At 32.5% G+C, this 20484-nt stretch overlaps 2 protein-coding genes across 3 annotated transcripts in view; one reads left to right on the top strand and one right to left on the bottom strand.

The window, feature by feature from the left end:
• Positions 1 to 1240: 1240 nt before the first annotated feature.
• Positions 1241 to 5366, bottom strand: LOC101489085 (uncharacterized). The gene is made up of 2 exons (XM_004497767.4): positions 4811 to 5366; positions 1241 to 1809 (listed from the first exon to the last, which is right to left on the bottom strand). The coding sequence occupies exons 1-2, from the start codon at positions 5041 to 5043 to the stop codon at positions 1749 to 1751; spliced, it is 294 nt and encodes a 97-aa protein (XP_004497824.1). The 5' UTR covers positions 5044 to 5366; the 3' UTR covers positions 1241 to 1748.
• Positions 5367 to 12681: 7315 nt separating this feature from the next.
• Positions 12682 to 20484, top strand: part of LOC101488522 (actin-related protein 2/3 complex subunit 2B) — a 16424-nt gene continuing 8621 nt past the window's right edge. Inside the window, exon 1 of one of the 2 annotated variants that reach the window (XM_073367514.1) lies at positions 12682 to 12857. In XM_073367514.1, the coding sequence (XP_073223615.1) occupies positions 12799 to 12857 (59 nt within the window). In that variant the 5' untranslated portion in view covers positions 12682 to 12798. The remainder of the gene's footprint in view (positions 12858 to 20484) is intronic. The other variant, XM_004497766.4, reaches the window with a different exon arrangement.

Below are 20484 nucleotides of genomic sequence, written 5' to 3'. Positions count from 1 at the left end.
TAAAATATAATTTATTTAAAACTTTTGAAATATCCTCAAAATTTACTAACAAAATTCACCATTGATTATGGTCCACATCTCAATAAATCATGTCTTTAAAGAAAAGACTTAAATCTACATTCAAATACTACCCATCAATCACAACCGCTAAATTGTTGTCTCCAACAGCTTCTACACGAGTAAATTAAAAACTCCATGCTTATTCTAGAGTTATCTCTTTAATTAAAATAGATAAATTAAAAGTGAGTTCAGTATTCGATATTATCATATATAATTATATTTTTTTTACTCTCCGTACGAATGATTTTTGGATTTGTCTCTAACAAAAAGAATCAGTTCTCACAAATGATGCAGAGCTGATGTCAAATTTAAGGGGACAAGACAGAGGGAAGTGCATGCATTCTTGTAAAGTGCCTGACTTAGTGAAAAGCAGCAATCAAAGCAAAAGTTACATTAAGAAAGCTGCAAGCACATGAAGGAGAATGCTTCCCCAGAGAAAAATAAAAGCCACTAACACTACAATTTGAAATTGAAAATAGTCTTTTAAACTGGTTGAAAATATTTACAAATATTAATTCCATGGACTTGACAAGCAAAGTTTTAGTATGTGAGGAATCACATGATAATACTATCAATACTATCTGTTGACAGTAGGCACCAATTATAGAGCGGAACACAAGCATCAAATATGTTATTCTCCTGTTGTTTATTCCTTCATCAAGTTGGTATGAGACAGTTAGGATTACTTCTCTAATTCTCACTCCATTCATTTCATTTGTAATTTTTTGTTTCTGTCTCAAATTATTTGTTATTTTACCATACTAATACAATATTAATTACTTTATTCCACTAATATACCCTTATTCATTGTGTCTCAACTCATCAAACTTCTCAACTAATTGCAATTAATAAGAGTATTTTAATAAATGAAACTCATTTTATCATTGAAAATAGCATAACTAAATATTTTTGTAATAATTACACACAACTCAAATCAGACCATTAAAATAAGATGGAGGGAGTATGTTTTCGTTGTAAATAGTTTTTTTTTCTTCTGATTAAAGGAGTAGATATCTACTTAAGAAAATGAAATCAAACCAAAATTAAAAAAGTGAAATAAAATAATCTGATGACATCAATTAAATTTCCAGTTTTACCAAATTTTATAGACAAAATGTACCTCGTGATAACTTTTCTATTAAATGTTGGATTGATAAAATTCATATTTAATACAAAGATATTGTCAAGGTAAACACATAGAAGAAGCTCTTTCCTAGAATGAAGTATAACTGTACAAATCAAATATGAAGAGTAGATTCACATAAAAGGTAAAAGTGATCAAGTGAAAATTTGTTCCATAAATTATGGAAAAAAGAAAACAGAAGGAAATAATGATCTAAGCAGTTGAGTCAACAACTTTTACAGCATCAGTAGATTGTGGCTGAGCATGAAAGCTATCATCACTGTCCAAATCATATTGCTAGAAGTAACGCGTGTTTTGATTGAAATCCGAGAATTCATCCCAAAGTTCGTCTAAGATATTGTCTCGAAACTCAGTAAGACGGACTGAATCGGCGTATTGGTAGACATGAGAAGCTGCTTTTCTTGGTTATTGGACTACGTGGTCCCACCTCGGAACAAAAATCTTAACATGTTTTGTATAATTTGATCAAATTCAGGGTTGACAGGCCACAACTGGGACCCCGCATACTCCAGCAGAGAGTTTGAGACAGCTATGAAGATGATTTCTACATTATTGAACAGATACAAGAATCTGAATCTTCGTCGTCTTCTGAGTCACTTACATCACTGCAGACACAATTTGGAGAGCAATAGTGAGAAAATTATATGATATTATCTTAATAAATGTTGTATATAGGATTGATTGTTATATATACTCAATTACATTTTGCTACAGTGAAGTTATATTGCAAATTATGAAGCACCGAAACAGACACCAGATACGACGCTGACACTGACATGTAGAAACCAGTAATACTTCAATAAAAAGAAAGTAATTGAATATAATCAAATGTGTACATGTCTTGAATCCGAAGAGTCGGTGGTACATAGATTACAAATACTTCAAACTTGTATCCCAAACAGAACAAAAAAGTTATGTTTTTCTCTTCATGTGTCTTCTGAAATAGATTTTATACGGTATCGGTATGCTTCAACACATCTTTAACCACGCCAGCATAGGAGCAGCCTTATTAAGATTTGTGTAAGTTATACATCTAATTACATGATTTGTGTAGATCAAGAAAAAGTAGAAGATATAATGAGTCTAATTTATCTCTCAAAAGTCAATTGTTGTTTAGTTATTTATTCTCCCTCGGTATTAACATGTCATTCATTCTTACCTTGCACAAAAAGCCATACATCTTAAATCAATTATTTCACTCTATTCTGCTTTTCACTTTCAATTACAACAGAAAATAAAACTGAAACCGAAAGGAAACCGAAGATAATGATTGCGTAGATACAAAAACGTTATTTGTGTAATTTCAATACAAACTCTTTTATTCTAAATTGATTAGTTTCACAATAGTTAATCATAACTGTCAAATCATTAAAAATGGATGACTTTAACTATAACTACTTCCAAAATCACATGTATGATAGTTTGTAATTTGTTGACAGTGTAAATTTTTTACATGGATTCTATATCAAAATTAAACTCTAAAACATATGCTATATGCTCAAGAGCCATCACAAATAAGAAAGGATTTTCAAGTAATCAAAACATGTTAACCTAATTTACTTCCAACAATTTACAACAACATTTTCCATGTTGTACAATTAAAAGCATTGCAAATTATCAAAGATTGTAAATTGCGCAAATTGATGAATTGGCTGTCCAACGAATGGGTGTATATTACTTTGTGGATCATATATATATATCAGTTGAGTTGCAGGTGTTAAAGTTAGGCAAGTATTTTACAGGTCATTACAATATTTTAACAGATGAATCTTTTCTAACTTCAACTACAACTTAATATTCTTTTAAACTTGTTTTTCAATTTGCCAAAGATTCTAAGAAGCAAACAAGTGTTCACATTTTTTAACACCATCATGACATAAGCAACTTTTAAGAAAACAAAATATCATTAATTTAAGAAGAGTAGTGAGCAAATAAGGGTATGCTGAAGGAGTATTGAGCAGCAGGTCAAAGGTTCGATCTCTGTCGCTAACAAATTGCGACTCTCTCTAACAAATTAACCACTAACCTTGGCCTATAAAAAAAATAAGGGTAACACATAAAAAATGAAAAACCTGAAGTACCCTCCACTTCTATAGGATAAATGTAAAAGAGAACCCTACAAAAAGTAGCACCTTGCATATTACCACAAAGATACCACTATAATTAGACTATTCTATTTCTACCTTAAAGCCTAAGAAAACTTCACAATAGCAAGATAATTTTATGTTTACTAGATCAAACAAAGACTTGATATAAATTCCAAGGAATAACAATTGACAAGTTATAAAGGCCTGCCACCAATAGCTATAGAGAGACAATTGCAAGGTAAAGTCATTAATTCAAAACCCTTATGTATACAATCATTTTCAACTGAAAACAGAAAAATAACACAGCCAGAAGCAATTTTCCCAAAAAAATAAAAATAAAAAATTTATCTTCTACAAATCTATACAAACATGATGCGAACCCGTTTCACACAGTAGCAACTAACAGAGAAGTTAGATCAATAATGGAAAAACAAAAAGTATATTATTCTCAAAGATAACTGAAGAAGAATGAAAGAAAGTAAAACAAAAAAAAGTTCCAAGTTCCCATTTGGTATGTTGGGAATTTTCAGCAGTGATGGAAAAATCGAAATGTCGAATGAGAAAACAGTGAAAAGAAGGACCAAAACTGTCTAAATTAAGACTACAGGATAGACTACAGAGAACTTCTAAAGACACATAAATACACAATATACAAATTATCAAAGTACAAAGCTTATCTAAAAATATTTATATCAAAGTACAAATGTTATTTAAACATCTTGTAGCACCATCACTTTAGGTTGAAAGTGTGTCAAGTATCTAAAGCTTATCGGTGTTAGACACTGATACAACAAAGACACATATAGTTACATTCAATTACTTTCATTTCTTAAATTATTAGTCGGTGTTTACGTGTCAGTGTCAATATCGTGTCTAGAGTTTCTGTCTGTGTTAGCACTTCATACGTAAATATTAACATAATACAGAATGATGACACCAGCTCTATCGATTCCTTTATTTCTACTTCAACTTGGTATTTCAGACAGACACTTGAAAACTAAATCATATTATTATGGTCCTGATATTATTAAAATAAAACACATTTAATTCAATAAATAAATAAACAAATGCTCATCATAACTACATTTTAATGATCTAACTATAGCTAACTTCTGACTGAGATTTTAATTCAGATATAATGAACACGAAAACGATAGACATCAATGTTTCCAAAGATTTCAACATATCCCAGAAAAGTTGCTTATTTGATCAAAACTTATCAATTAACCATAACAATTCCATATACAGAACTAGGTCTAGATTTACATACAAGTCATGTCATCATTACTTTACAACATAAATCTAGCAAACACTCACTACAACACATACTCTAAATTAGGAAACAAAAAAAAGTCAAATTATTACATAATAAATGTTCAAGATGTAACCAAATGAACATTTAAATTAATAAAACTATAAACAAGTTACTATAACAGGAAAACAAAACAATTCAGATTATTTCAATACACCAAAAATACATTAAACAACAATTAAAAAAAGAAGAAGAAAAAATAGTTACCTTGGTTCATATTCCAAAACCTCAGCAAGCTTATTACCATTCTTATCATTCCATTGCACTTTCCTTCTTGTCTTATCACAGTTCCTTGACATTCCACCTCTCCTAGGTGGCAACAAAGAATTAGAATCACTATCATCTTCACCATTAGCATGATCTTCAACTTTCTCATCATTCATATCATTTTTAGCATCCTTTGTATCCGTATTATTATCCATCAAGAACCACAAACACATAAAAACAAAGAAAAATAAGAAAAACCAAAAATAAAAACTTTGGTAACAATCTAGAGGAATCTAAAGATTTGGAAGAACCCCAGTTGACTAAAAATCATGTTCCAACTTTAGAATCTGAGGAAAGATCAAAACTTTGGATTGGAGGAACACAGCCCAAGAAAGAGAGGTCAACGCGTTACGACGGAGCTATCAAGTCACGCAGAGACAGTGGAAATGGAAAACAATTTAATGAAAGGAAAAATTGAGGAAAAAGAAAAGAATTAATTAAGGAGAAATCGTTAGATGAGAATCTCAGTGTCAAAAAGAAGGATTTTTTTTTTCTCGAGAAAATGAGGGGAAAAATTAGATATTAAAAGTGACAACCCATCAGATTTTTTTTTATGAATAATAATAGTAATATAAAGGATAATTCACCACACGCAACATATTAGAAAAAGAAAACAAATTGCTAAACAACTTTTAAAGAATTTATGCTTACTTTAATGTTACTATTAAATGGACTTTTTCTAAGAGAAAAAAAACTTTTTTTATGCTTCTTTTAATAATGTGGTACAAACATGTCTCTTAAAATATCTTCAAGAGGAAAAATCTATTTTTAGAAGCTTAAAAAAGGATCAATAGAACTATTCAAAATGGTCCTAATGAATAATGATTTGTGGGAGGATTATTGTCAAATTGTTCAACAAGATAAAAACTATTGGTTACAACAATCTTGGTGATAATAATATTTAGTACTTTCACCCATTTATTCTTATAAGACGTCGGTTTAACAAGATCATGACTATTCAAAATTCGGAGAATGAATGAATTTAAGAGTCAATTGGATATAGTTGAAAATTTTATTACGAAGTTTGTCTCATAATGTTTTACAAAGCCTAATAAAATAAAAGATGTTAATCACATTCTCATCACCCTTGTCTCCAAGTGTAATGATTTTACCATAGTTAATCAATTGAGGCCTATATCTTTGTGTAATGTCATCTACAATATCGTGATGAAAGTGGTGGCTCCACGATTCAAGTGAATTATTCTCTATGTTGCTTTTAATATTTAAAATAGTTTTATCCCTAACAGATTTACTTATGATAACATTCTTGTCTTGCAAGAGGCTATTGATTTCCTAAACAAGGTGCGTGGGAGGAAGGGATTCATGATTTTGAAGCTAGATTTGGAAAATGCATATGATCGCTAAAATGGAGTTTCAACATTAAAACTCTTGTTTAGTTAAATATCTCATTTCAAACTTGAAAATTGATTCACATTTGTATATTTTCAATTTCCTTAAGTATCAAATGGAATAGAGATCAAACAAACCCATTCAACTCTTCTAGAGGACTCAGACATGGAGATCTCGTCTCCCCTTATTTGTTTATTCTTGATTTAGAATGTTTATGCCATAAAATCAAAGATAGAGTTAATATTGGCATCTGGAAACATTTATCTTTTGGTAGAACAGGAGGACCTAAACTTTCCCATGTATGCTTTGTGGATGATTTAATCATGGTTGCTAAAGCCAATTGGGAACAAGTACATCTTATAAAAGAGGTTATGGAAGAATTATGCAATATTCTAGCAAAAAAATTACCCTGAATAAGTCTAAGTTGTTTTTCTCTAACAATATAAGCGAAATCATAACAACCAATCTTAGTCAAAGTCATGGCATCGATCAAACTCAAGATCTTGGGGTTTACATATGAGCTCCTATGTTGCACCAAAGGATATCTCGAAATTCTTCTAATTTTTTATTTTAGATAAAAATGAGAAAGAAATTAACTATGTGGAAAACAAATCAATTGTCTTTTGCAGGATAGATAACCTTAGACCAATCCTCTTTGTGTTGCATTCTAGGATATGTCATGCAAACATCATTGATTCTAGCATTAGTGTGTGACGCAACCAAGAAAATTTGTAGGGATTTTATTTGGGGTATAACAACCAACACCTAAAATGTAATTTGGTTTCTTGAGAAAAAGTTTATCACCCAAAGGAAGACGGTGGCCTCAAGTTCAAAAACCTTTCAAGTTCAAAAACCTTTCAAGTTCAAAAACCTTTGTATGTTGAATCAAGCATACATGTTCAAATTAGCCTAGCAAATGGTGGCTGAACAAGACAAACTCTAGGTTCAGGTGATGAGAACCAAATATAATTATGGCTCTCTGCAAACGTCTTCGATCAATGCTCGTAATAACTCTTCCAATATCTGGAGAGCCATTTATATAGCATGGGAGCAGGTTAAATTTCAAACCAGATGGGTCATCAAATGATGGGTCTAGAACCCGATTCTATAAGGGTTCTTGAATCTCTAATTGTGGAACTTTAGAGGATCATATTGTAGCATTGAAACCTCCTAGATAAGCTAAGTATTATATTTCAAATCACACTAATAATAAATGAATGAAATTGGAATATGATCTTTAGTCGTTTTCCAAATTATATTTATAATTTGATTATTAAGTTAAAAGCTCCTACTACTCGCTACAAATACATGCCTAATTAGAGCCTATCTAATGATGAGAATTTTAATCTTAAAGAATCATACTATTTTATCTGTGGTTTGGACAATGATACTACTAATATGAATTCTTTGTTTGACCAGATTTGGCATTGGAAAGGTCCAACTTGGATTAACACTCTTCTTTGGAAGATATCACGTCGTTTCTTTCTTACAAATTAAGTGAGAGCTCATTGTCACATGACAAAAGGCCCTAGGTGACAGTCCCAACCTAAAATCATTATGCACATGCTTCGAGATTGTGAACATACTCAGCAATTCTAGAACCAATTCATCTCAGAAGATCACTGCGCAAAGTTCTTTAGCCTCAACTTGCAAGATTGGATGAAATGGAATATCACTACAAACAACATTGGAGCAAGTAACACTAATTGGCCTAATTTCTTTGGGGTGGTTGTTAGGCTCTCTAGAAAAATCACAACAAATTAGTTTTTTCTAGAGAAACTAAACTTGGTACTCACTTACCCCTGATATCAATGAATTTGGCTTATCATATTGAAAAGGAAAATACTCGTTGTACGAAGGCCACCCATGGAATTGGAAAAATAAACATGAATGACTCTTATATTTGCAATGAACCAACTCTTGGATGTCTATCTGAAATCAACAAGGCCAATTCCTAAAGGGGTTTCTTTATAATCTTGAAGAGGGAAATGCTCTTCTAGTGGAACTTTATGGGGCTCATTTAGGTATCCAAAAGGAGATAACGATGCACCTCACTCATGTCATCCTTAAAACTTATTATTTGGAGGTTGTTACCATGATTCAAAATGGAAAAACATTCATATTCCATATTCCATCTTCAACATCTCCTTAATGAGATTTTTTCTCTTATCCATCGCCTAAGTCGGACGATTCAAGTTAATCATATTTTTAAAAGGAAAACTCTTGTGTTGATGTTCTGACCCTTAGAGGACATGATGTGGGCTACTCTCCTATTTTGGTAGAAGTTACTCCTAGTAGTATTAGTTTACTTCTTGAGAAAAACTTAAGGGGATCATGTTTCCCCATAGTCATGCCTTAGATGTTTCTCTTTGTCTGTTCCCTTTTGTATAAAAAAATTTATTTTATCTAAAAAATTGAATGTTTACATGAATATTTTCTTTCAGGAGAGAGTGACGAAACTTAGAACATTGATTGTGTTAAGTGGGAGATGGTTTATTTATCTAAAGAAAAAAAAAGGCTTAGGTTGCGTAATTTGATAGCTTTTAATTTAGTTTTATTGGAAAAGTGGTTTTGCATGTTAAGGGTAGAAAAGAGACAAGATTGCGGTATAAAGTTATTTTGAATGAATATGAGATGGAAGATGGAGGACAATCATTTAATTAAATTTATATAGAATAGTAAATGTCTCTTCCAACTTATTTTGAGATTTTTTATTTAAATTTTTTCGAACAAGCCAAAGATAAATATATTAAAGAACATTATAAGCACAAGAACTAATTAGAACAAAAACAAAAGTAAAATTTATAATATTTCTATCATATGACTAAAATAAATCTGAAACACAAAACTAAACTACTCAACAAGAAGCAAAATAATTAATCACAAGTGATGCCAAGCATTTCAATGGTTGAGAGCACCATTGATTACACCCATAACAGAATTCCTTTTACGTGCAATTTGATCTACCTCCATGTTAAAAGTTTAACCTGCTCACTAATAAGATTTGCATTTAAAACATACGAACAAAAAATCGCCTCATTTTTTGATTTCCAAATCGCCCACGTCACTACAAACCAAACTAAATTAATTATTTGATGCATTACACGACCGCATAAAAACATACCATTAAATTGGTTAGCGTGATTGATTGCATCCATATGAAACACACCTGATAGTCCAAACCACTTCAACATACCATACCACATAGATCCAAAAAGAGGGCACACAAAGAACAAATGACAGACTATTTCAACTTCTCTGCAACCTGATGCACATTGTTGATCTTCCAAAGAAATTATTCCTCGGCATAACAAATTATCCTTTGTAGGTAACCTATTTTAAAAAAATCTCCACACAAATAATGATACTTTTGATTGGACAAAAGGATACCACACTAGGTCTTGAAATGGAGGTGCGGTGACAACTGCGACAAACTCCTCCTGAAACACAAAATACATCTCATTTATCGAATACAATCCTCCTTATTCCACGACCACTTATCTGCTACATTAACCTCCAAATGAACGTTAGCCAATAAAATCTTACATTGCTCCAGTAATTCCCCCTCCTACACAAACAACTATCTTTGTCATCTCCACCCTTGAACACCCTCCAGTCGCAACATCTCTAACATAACCTTTACACTTTTCTCTTGTTGCAAAAACAAATGAAATAACCTACTAAATTTCTCACACAAAACCCCATCAACCAGCCATGGATCCTCCCAAAACAAAGTATTACTCTCATTCCCAATAATTTTAAACAATTTTCTATCAAACCATTCATCTTCAATATCAACTCTTCCCACAAAAATATCATTCCACCACACAGACCTTCTCGAACTATCCCCCCTAAATCCTCCAACTTCTACTACATATTTATTGGTCAACACTTTAACCTAGAGGCCCTCTAATTCTGTTTTTAACCTCCAATGTCATTATCCAATAGAGTTTTATTAGACTAAATTGCATACGCGCTCCCTTAACTTGATTTTAGTTAACGTTTTAGTCCTTTATCTTTTTTTTTTCCCGAGTTAGTCCTTTATTTTAATTTTAAGTGACAATTTGATATTTTATGTTTTAAAATGTCAACAATGTTGTCCTTCTTTTTACAAAAATCCAAAAAAAAATCATCAAAATTTTCAAACAAAACCCATAAAATTCATTATTATCTTCAATAAAATACAAATTTAATCAAATTCTTAACTTAAATCTTTAAATAAACTCATTTTCATTCTTTATTTAATGTTGTTGGAGATAAAAGTATGAGTTTATTTGGATATTTGAGTTATGCATTTGATGAAATTTGCATTATATTAAAGATGATTATTAATTTTATGAGTTTTGTTTGAAAATTTTGATGATTTTTTTTTGAATTTTTGTAAAAAAAAAAGGATAACATTGTTGACATTTTAAAATATTAAATTGTCACTTAAATTTAAAATAATGGACTAAATCGGGAAAAAAAAAAAGATAAATGACTTAAACGTTAACTGAAATTAAGTTAAGGGACCGCAGATGTAATTTAATCACTTTATTAAAAACTTTCAAATCTCAAACTCCTAATCCACCCTTCTCTAAAGGCAAACATACTTTCTCCCAATTGACCAATTGAACCTTACTCATTTCCTCATTTCTTCAATTGAAAGTTGAGAAATGATACCTGAAGGAGCCTTGAAAAAGGAAACAAAATAAACTGGTAATGTAGACAAGACAACTTTGAGAAGTACTAAACGGTCACCTAACGACAAAGTTCTAGATTTCCACCCAGCCAACCTATTTCCGATCTTCTCAATAACAGGCTTCCAAAACACCTTATGTCGGGGATAGCAACCCAAATATTTGAATGGAACACAACTCATCTTACAATTAAGTATCTCTGTTGCAATTTGAAGTCGGGAACTGTTAACATTAACACATGCCAACACACTTTTATGAAAATTAACCTTTAGGCTAGATTGAAGCTCAAATCACAACAAATTAGTCTTGATTGCTCTACTATTATTACAACACTTTTATCCTATGATCAGTGTATCATTTGCAAATTGTAAAAGAGAGATATGAAACTCATTTGAGCCCACCTCAAAACCTTTGAACCAATTGGCATCCACAAAAACACTAAATAAAGCGTTCAAACCTTCAACAGCTATTAGAAACAAAAACGAAGATAAAAGGTCACCTTGTATCAATCTCTTCCGTATATCAAACTCTTTTGTAGAACTCTCATTCACTATTGGAAATGCAGCAAAACTAAATCTCTTAAAAAAGAGTTTTGTGGTCCATATCCGATTCACATACTCAAAAAACATATTTTTATCATCGTTTATTTTATTGACTTTAAGGATATATATATATATATATATATATATATATATATATATTAAGAAAATCATTAAATCATTTAGACACACACAATTATAAAAATATATATATCATTTATCTATTTTAAAGATACATATTATTTTAAAAAAATTATTTCTATTTTTACTAAATTGGTGTCTAAATGCTTCTGATTATACAAGACTTTCTCTTATTATAAAACTAAGCGTCTAATAGCAACAAAGGAATGGTGTGGTGTTATCACCACCAGTTTGCAACAAATAGTCATTTTCACCACAAAAAGTGTGGGGTTCAAACGTTGTGCACAGAGAGGTACCCTTGAGCACTGACCTAAAAGGCAATCCACTGAACATGGACACAACATTCTTATTGCAATATTAATAAATGATAAATTTCTGTACCAATATTTAACACACCACATAGATTTTCTCTATTGAGTTCTGACACCGAAAAATATTTAATACTCATAAGGTTTAAATATACACATAAAAATATATAATATTTAATTATTTAAATATATATATTTGTAAATATATTTAATATATTGTCTAAAATTTTGTGACTATATAATAATTTTTCTTTTTACATCTAACGTATCCCGCGTAATGAAAGTAACTCGCTGAATGAAAGATATATATTTTTAAATATACATAAAAGAGATGGATTATGGTTAAAAGATAAAAGTAAAATAATATCGCGAGACCTTAAACTTATTATTTTTAGTTATATATTTAGAATTTTTAAAATCTAATTTGTTTTAAATATTAAGTGAGTCCCTAAACTTATTAATAATTTATAATTAGGATCCTGAATTAAACAGCTAATTTTTGGTCCTTAAACTGTCAAATAATTTAGAATTGAGTCTTTGAACCACAGACAATAGGCACAAAGAAGTACAAAGTTTTTAGACATGAAATGAAGGTACAATTAATATCATGTTGTTAATTAATATATAATTTATTCATGAATGACAAAAGATGAATATTTCATTAATATATGAAGGAGTCGAATAGAAGTGAAAGTGACACACAAATATTGAGTGGCTATGTGGATTTGCTTCAAAGGTTACCAAACATGATTACAAATTTACAACACCGAACTTACATTCCACTCAAAAAGTTCATTATCATAAAACAGTTGAGATAGTTTCAGATTTTGTATATATAGTTCACAACAAACAATAAAATGTGTATTCACACAATTTGAGAAGAGAAAGAAGATATATAGTTTTATCAGAATATGGCATGCATTGACAGAGCATCTCCATCTCTGAAGCATTTACTACTCAAGTTGTATCGGTAAGAATATTATATTTGTTTGTGTTCTTTTCTTTTTGTTTGTTACATGGTGTTTTTATTATATTTATTTACATTTGTAATTTGTGTTCTTTTGTTTTTCTTTTTGTTTGTTACATGGTGTTTTTTTAATATTTATTTACATTTGTAATTTGTGTTTTTTTTTATTACATGGTTTTTCCGTGGTTTTTTTTAATCCTTCAATATAGAAAATTTAGTTGTTATAATCCTAAGTTTGACTAAGATAAAAAAGGTCTAGCATTTTTCGTTTTTGGTAAATGAAAGTTAATGTTTGTTTATACTTTCAGTGCAAAAGCCAATTCATATTCTTAATATAGTTGAAATCCTAGATCCTAGTACAAATGATAATATAATCACAAATTTAAAAGGTAATAATAAATGTAACTATTCATAAAGGTTGAGACAATGAAGGAGTTTCACGAAGGAGATTCATGTTTGATCTATGACGCTAATACATTTTCCTCCTAACTAATTACTAAACACTAATAGTTTGTCTATAAAAAATAAAAAATAAAAATTAAGGTTCAAGCAACTATATAGATTTCACATCTTCCAACCTAAGTGAAAAAATCCCTTAACTCTGGCTCTGCTAGGTTTAGTGATGGCTTAGTACTATAGGTTTTCTTTGGTCTCTTTATTCTCAGATCGATTTGGTCTTTTTTTACCCAATTTCCTAGATCTCTTCTCTCTCGTCTGTCTGGTGACAAATCCTAGTTTTGGATCGTCTTTGTCTTTGATCTATTGTTGGGTAGCTAGTTACAGTTGGTAAGGGTGGCGATCGAACGTTGGATGGAAGGAATGTTGGCGTTTTACTTGTAAATGAAAATAAAACTTAGAAAGAAGGAATGAACGAATTGAATAATGTTTGTTGTTGTTTATTGAGATGAATATGTTATTTATACGTAGTCTCTATTACATTGTTTCTAACTAACTTTTTCTTAATTAACTAACTAACTAAGTGGTTAGTTAGTTAGTTGATTACATATAATCAAACTAACTTGAATTACACAAAACTGAATACGGAGAACGTTCTCTGTTTTCAGTCACAAAACTAAAAATGTTCTTGGTTTTCAACACTTTTCTTTAATTCAAGTTTCTAAGTGATTTTATATTTAGCAATCTTCTTAGCTCTTCAAATCTACTTGTTCTTAAGGCCTTGGTCAATATATCAGTCAGCTGAACTTCAGTTTGACAATAAATGAGCTTCAAATTGCTTCTTCCAACTTTATCTCTTGAGAAGTGAAACCTTGTCTCAATGTGTTTGCTTCTTCCATGAGACACACGGTTCTTTGCCAGATTTATTGCTGAAATATTATCAATTAGCAAAGGAATTGGCCTGCAAATTTCAATCTTTAGTTTTGTTATTAATGATTCCAACCACAATGCTTGGCAGGCTGCATAGCTGCCAGCAATGTACTCAGCTTCACATGATGATAATGCTATCACAGGCTGCTTCTTTCAGCTCCATGTTATTGGTGATTTCATGAATTTGAACACATATCATGAAGTGCTCCTTCTGTCATTCTTGTCTCCACACCAATCTAAATATCTCACTAAGTCTTCATTTTCATGTTTAAAATATGTTGCAAACATAATGCCATGCCCAATTGTGCCTTGGACATATCTCATGATTCTTTTCACTGCCAGCCAATAGAGAGCTTGGGTCTCTCCATGAATCTGCTTACCACTCACAAAATATAGCAGATGTCAGGCCTTGTATTGCACAAGTATCTTAAGGAACCAACAGCTTGTTTGAATAAGGTTGAATTAGCTAGCTCCTTTTTAATTTCTATTTCCAGTTTTGCATTGATCTCCATTGGAATAGTTGCAGGGTTGCAATCAGCCATATTGAACCTTCTTAGGATTTCTCTAGCATACTTTTTCTGATGCATCAACAAATCTTCTTCAATTTCAGCAAACTCCATGTCCAGAAAGTAGCTCAATTTGCCCAAGTCTGTCATTTCGAACGCATCCTTCATGATTTCTTTGAATTCTATAATTGCATTTTTGCTGCTGCCAGTCATCAACATATAGGCACAACAAGATCATTGCAGATTCTCCATTGAGTGTATAATGCTTCACATAAGCTCCATACTCCATTATGCATTTAATGAATCCAATGCCAATTAGAAATGAATCAATTCTTTTGTTCCAAGCTCTTGGTGCTTGCTTCAAACCATATAGAGCTTTCCTCAATCTGAGTACTTTATCCTCCTTTCCCTTAATCACAAAACCTTGTGGTTGAGAGACATACACCTCTTCTTCCAGTCATCCATTCAGAAATGTAGATTTCACATTAATTTGGCATATCAGCCAGCCCCTAGCACATGCCAGTGCTATCACAAGCCTGATTGTCTCAATTTTGGCAACTGGAGAAAACACTTCAGAATAGTCTATGCCTATTCTTTGTAGGAATCCCTTGGCAACCAATCTAGCTTTGTACTTAGGAATTGTTCCATCTGGATTCAGCTTCAACTTGTAGACCCATTTTACTCCAATATGCTTCTGTTTTGGAGGAAAATATGTCAAGTACCATGTTTGATTCTTCTCAATTGCCTTAATCTCTTCCACCATTGCTTTCTTCCAGGGTCATTTCTTCAATGCCTCTTCAATATTTAAAGGTTCTGCATCAGCAAATAAAGCAAAATGTACTAAATATTCACTGATGTCAACTACATTGTCATTGTACACTTCAAATTCTTGTAAATGAGTTTGTGGCTTTCTTGTTCTTTGAGATCTGCTTGATTCAACTCTCTCTTCATCTATATTTCCATGAGTATGTTGCTCACTCTGTACTTGCAAAGAAATGTGTGATGGTTGGTTTGTGTTGCTGGTTGCTTGCTCCTAGTTCCAGTGTTGGCTACTGGCAATTTGCTTCTGTTTCCAGTTCCAACTCTCATCTTCAACAATCTTGACATCCTTATTGACCACCACCTTGCCTTTGATAGGATCATACAATTTGTAGGCACCTGTTGGATGATATCCTACCAAGATCATTGCTTCACTTTTGTCATGCAACTTTCTTCTCTTCTGGTCTGGTACATGTTTAAAACATAGAGCACCAAATATTCTTAAATGCCCCACTGTTGGCTTTCTTCCACTTCAGATCTCTTCTGGTACCTTCTCCTTTTTCTTTGTTGGATATTTATTCATAATATAGGCAGCAGTTGATGCAGCTTCTCCCCAGAACTTATATGGCAGTCCTTTAGCATGCTTCTAGTCATGTCTAGAATGGTTCTATTTCTCCTTTCAGCTAGGCCATTATGTTGAGGTGTGTAGGGAGCTATTACCTCATGTTCAAATCCACTCTTGACACAAAAATCCTTGAATTCATGTGAAGTATATTCTCCTCCTCCATTTGTCCTTAACACCTTGATGGATTCTTCACTTTGTTTCTCCATTTTAATCTTGAAGTTTTTGAATGTCTCTAATGTTTCATCTGTGGTTTTAATCAAATAAATCCACAACATTCTACTAAATTCATCAACAAAATTTATGAAATACTTATTACCTCCTAATGATGACACTTCAAATGGTCCAAATATGTCACTATGAATCACTCCAAGAACGTTCTCTGATCTCCCTTGCACTTGTGATTGAAAGGAATTTCTTGGTTGTTTATCTGCCATACATACTTCACACACCTTCTTAAGGACATCAATCATAGGAATTCCACTCATTATCTTCTTGACTCATAGCTGCTGTAAGCTTCTGAAGTTAAGATGATCAAATCTTGAATGCCACAACCAGTTTTCATCAATTGAACTTGTTGCGTTCGAACATTGAATATCAGCAGCTTGTATGTTGATGATGAAGGTTATGTTCTTTGAAAGAGGAGCCTTGAGTATCATCTTCTTCTGCCCATCATACATTTCTAAGGCATCGTTCTTCATGATCACCTGAAACCCCTTTTGAATCAGTTGCCCAATGCTCAACAAATTGCTCTTTATTCCTAGCACATACAGTACATTCTCAATCATTATTGTCTTCCCATTTCTTCTATTAATCACCATGTTGCCAGCTCCCTCAGCTTCCAAGGTTCTATCATCAACAAACCTTATTTTACTCTTTCTTGATTTATCAATATCTACCAGCCATTCTTTATCATTTGTCATGTGAGTGGAACAACCAGTATCAAGAAACCATACCTGGGATGGAGATTGTTCTTCATTTGTGGTAGCCATTAACAAAATTGTGTCTGAAAATGAAGAACGTTCTCCATCTGTGGCTGAACACGGATAACGTTCTCTATTGTGGTAGCAAACAACAAGACTGTATATGTGTTTGATGAAGAACATTCTTGAGCAGCACATGCTTCATCTTCTTCCTTCTTCTTTTGTTTCCCTCCTTTGCCAGCCCAACATTCATCTGCAAAATGTCCAAACTTCTCACAGTTGTAACATTGCACCTTCTTCTTGTCAAAGTTTCTTGATTCTCCTTTTGATTTTCCACTTGAATTTCCTCCTTTTGATGAAGATTCAAACTTATCTTAAGGTTGCTTGAATTTATTCTTCCTCAATTTCTTTTTCTGGTCTCCTCTCTTGTTGGCATATGCTACCAATGCCTGATTCCCAAAATTACACCTACTTCTTTCATCCATTCTCAACTCTCTTGCTTCTAGAGGTCCCTACAACTCTTCAAGACTCAATGCGGAAATGTCTTTAGATTCTTCAATCGCACACACAACATAATCGAACCTGGGATGCAATGATCTCAAGATCTTTTCACACAATTTCTGTTTAGTCAACTTCTCACCACAACTAGCCATCTAATTTGTGATGCTCCTCAATCTTGAAATAAAATCTGAAACATTCTTTTGTTCCTCCATTTGCAACAATTCGAACTCTTTCTGTAAGACCTGCAATTTCACTTTCTTGACCTTGGTTCCACCAAAATAACACTTCTCCAAAATGTCGCACGCTTCTTTTGCACTTCTTGCATAAGAAATTTTGTCAAAGTTGGTCGTGTCAAGGCATTGATGAAGAATGCAGATGGCCTTGCAATCTTTCTTCTTGTTTTCTTTGAATCTTGATCTCTGTTCCTCTGTTGGATTAGCTCCCAGATCTTCAAAACATTTCTCTATGATTTCCAACACTTCTTGAAATCCAAACAATGCTCGAATCTGCACTCTCCGTCTATCTCAATCTTTTCCATCAAAATGTGGCATGTGGGCTGGAAAATTTCCATTGTTTGCACTTGAATTCATCCTCACTACACTCGTGTTTGATCCTCACACTTCACTCGTGTTTATCCTCACACCTCATTCGTGTTTTTCACTGGGATCGAAACCTTTCTCTGGATACCACTTGTTGGCGTTTTATTTGCAAATGAAAATAAAACTCAGAAAGAAGGAATAAATGAATTGAATAACGTGTCTTGTTGTTTATTGAGATGAGTATGCTATTTATATATAGCCTCTGTTACATTGTTTCTAACTAACTTCTTCTTAACTAACTAACTAACTAACTAAGTGGTTAGTTAGTTAGTTGATTAGATATAATCAAACTAACTTGAATTACACAAAACTAAATACGGAGAACGTTCTCCGTTTTCAATCTAAAAACCAAGAACGCTCTTGGTTTCCAACAAGGAGACCTAGCGAATGAAGAGGAAGAAGGAGTAATTGCAGGGGAGGAGGAAGTCTGTGAAGAAGAAGTCTTTTTTCAAACTTTGGTTGGTAACTTTGGACTACAACTCTTTCAACATTAGAGTGTTCAAACAAACAATGATCCAAGCTTGGAGATACAAATAGTAATATATATAAAATAGATTGGCTCTAGTGCTTACGCTAACACCAACACACCAAAGCAGAATTATGTATTGAATGTAAAGGTAATGGGAGGGATCAAGATTCTTTTACTATATCCTCCTACTCTTAAAACCATATTAATGGAACTTAGTTTGGATGATGAAATTGGCATGCCTCGGTGTTTTTCTTGTACCTACTACCACCCTCAAGATCACAATAAGAAAAAAGACATGTCAACTCATTCAAGCTCTTGTCCTCTCAAGCACCTATGATGTAGGTATATTGTGGGAACTTAAATAGTATCTTGTCTTCCCAAGAGAAACTTGGTGGATATGTGAGGAGCTCAAGCCAATTATCTTGGGCTAGTAGATCGTCGATACCTGTGGCATGAATGAGTTGAGTTTTGAGGGGTACTCTTTCACCTGGATCAATGGAAGAGAATGCAATGATAATATCAACATAGGCTTAATAGTTCCATGGATAATGAAGAGCTTACCAACATGTTTTCTCCAATTCTAGTAACTCATCTTCCTAGGCTTAGATCATATCATAATGCCCAAGCTCGCCATACTGATGGAAGAATGAAGCTGAGATGTTGGACAAAAGAAGATAAATGTGAAGACATTGTAAGGAAATCTTGGTAAGCCTCAACTTGGACTGTGCATCTCAAACTTGGCAACATCAAAGTCATAGGTAAATAGTTTTAGGAGTATACAATTGGGAACATTGAGAAAAAAACAATGAAGATTGATAAGCTACTCAAAGATAAGAGCATGTGGTTTGAATCTCAAGAAGATATAAGAAGGCACAATAAGCTTGAAAAGAATCATGAAGAACTATTGAAGGTTGAAGAGACCATGTGAAGACAAAGAAGTAGAGCTCTCTAATTGAAAAGGGGACAAAAATACAAAAAAGGATCCATTTGATAGCCTCCCAAAGAAACAAAGTGAATGAATTCAAGAAAATGAAAGATGTGAATAAGGGATGGTGAAGAGGTAAGGAACAAGTGGAGAAGGTTCTGGTAAAATATTTTGGTGAGTTGTTTGCAACTTCTTGTCACTAAAATGTAGAAGAAACTTGGAATGTGGTTAGAGATAAATTAACAGAGGAACAAAGTGGTTCGTGGGACTAGGAGTGCTCAGGAAAGGAGGTCCTTGAAGCTATCTACCAAATGCATCATCTAAAAGTGTTGAGATCTGATGGCCTCCCTGCCATTTTCTTCCAAAAGTATTGGAAGATTGTGTGTAAGGAAGTCACTTTTCTAGTGTTGAGCATCTTAATGATGATGTATTGTCCGAAAAAAATCAACAAAACTTTCCTAGTTCTCACTCCGAAGTGAAAAAATCCATCAAACTCGAAGAACTATAGACCCATTAGCTTATGCAACATAATCATGAAGATTGTCACAAAAATGTTGGCCAACTCTCAAACAAGATGACCCATTCTATCTCTACCTTTTTTTATTTGTGTTGATGTCTTATTGGGTTTAATTCATAACAAGGTTTGCCAAAATACTATCCATGGTATAAAAGTGGTTCAAGGAGAACCCCAAATATCTCACTTGATGTTTGCAGATGATAGTTTGCTTTTTGCTAGAGCTAATAACTGTGAAGTTATGAATTCTTGGAAATTCTCTTTACATTTTTCCATTTTTGTGTTTCTAAATAATTTAGATTTGTGGTTGTGACCATACAACATTGCTATATTTTTCCTGCATTTATTTTGATTAGTCATTTTTTGAGCAAAGTGAATAGTTGTTTAGATATGATCTTTAAATTTTTTTTACTTTTTAGTGAAAATTTCTCTCTTGTTTTATGTTCTTATAAGCCTCACGGTGAAGCCAACACGCTAAATGTAGGG

Source organism: Cicer arietinum, chromosome 4 (genome assembly GCF_000331145.2).
Source record: "Cicer arietinum cultivar CDC Frontier isolate Library 1 chromosome 4, Cicar.CDCFrontier_v2.0, whole genome shotgun sequence".
NCBI lineage: Eukaryota > Viridiplantae > Streptophyta > Magnoliopsida > Fabales > Fabaceae > Cicer > Cicer arietinum.
Note: the sequence above shows the minus strand (reverse complement) of the source record. Positions and strands in the feature narration are given on the sequence as shown.

Coding starts and splice junctions, on each gene's coding strand:
- LOC101489085 (XM_004497767.4), bottom strand. CDS start 5,043: ATGTGTTTGTGGTTCTTGATGGATAATAATACGGATACAAAGGATGCT. Junction 1,810..4,810: donor GTTTTGGAATATGAACCAAG/GTAACTATTTTT, acceptor TTGTGTCTGCAG/TGATGTAAGTGACTCAGAAG.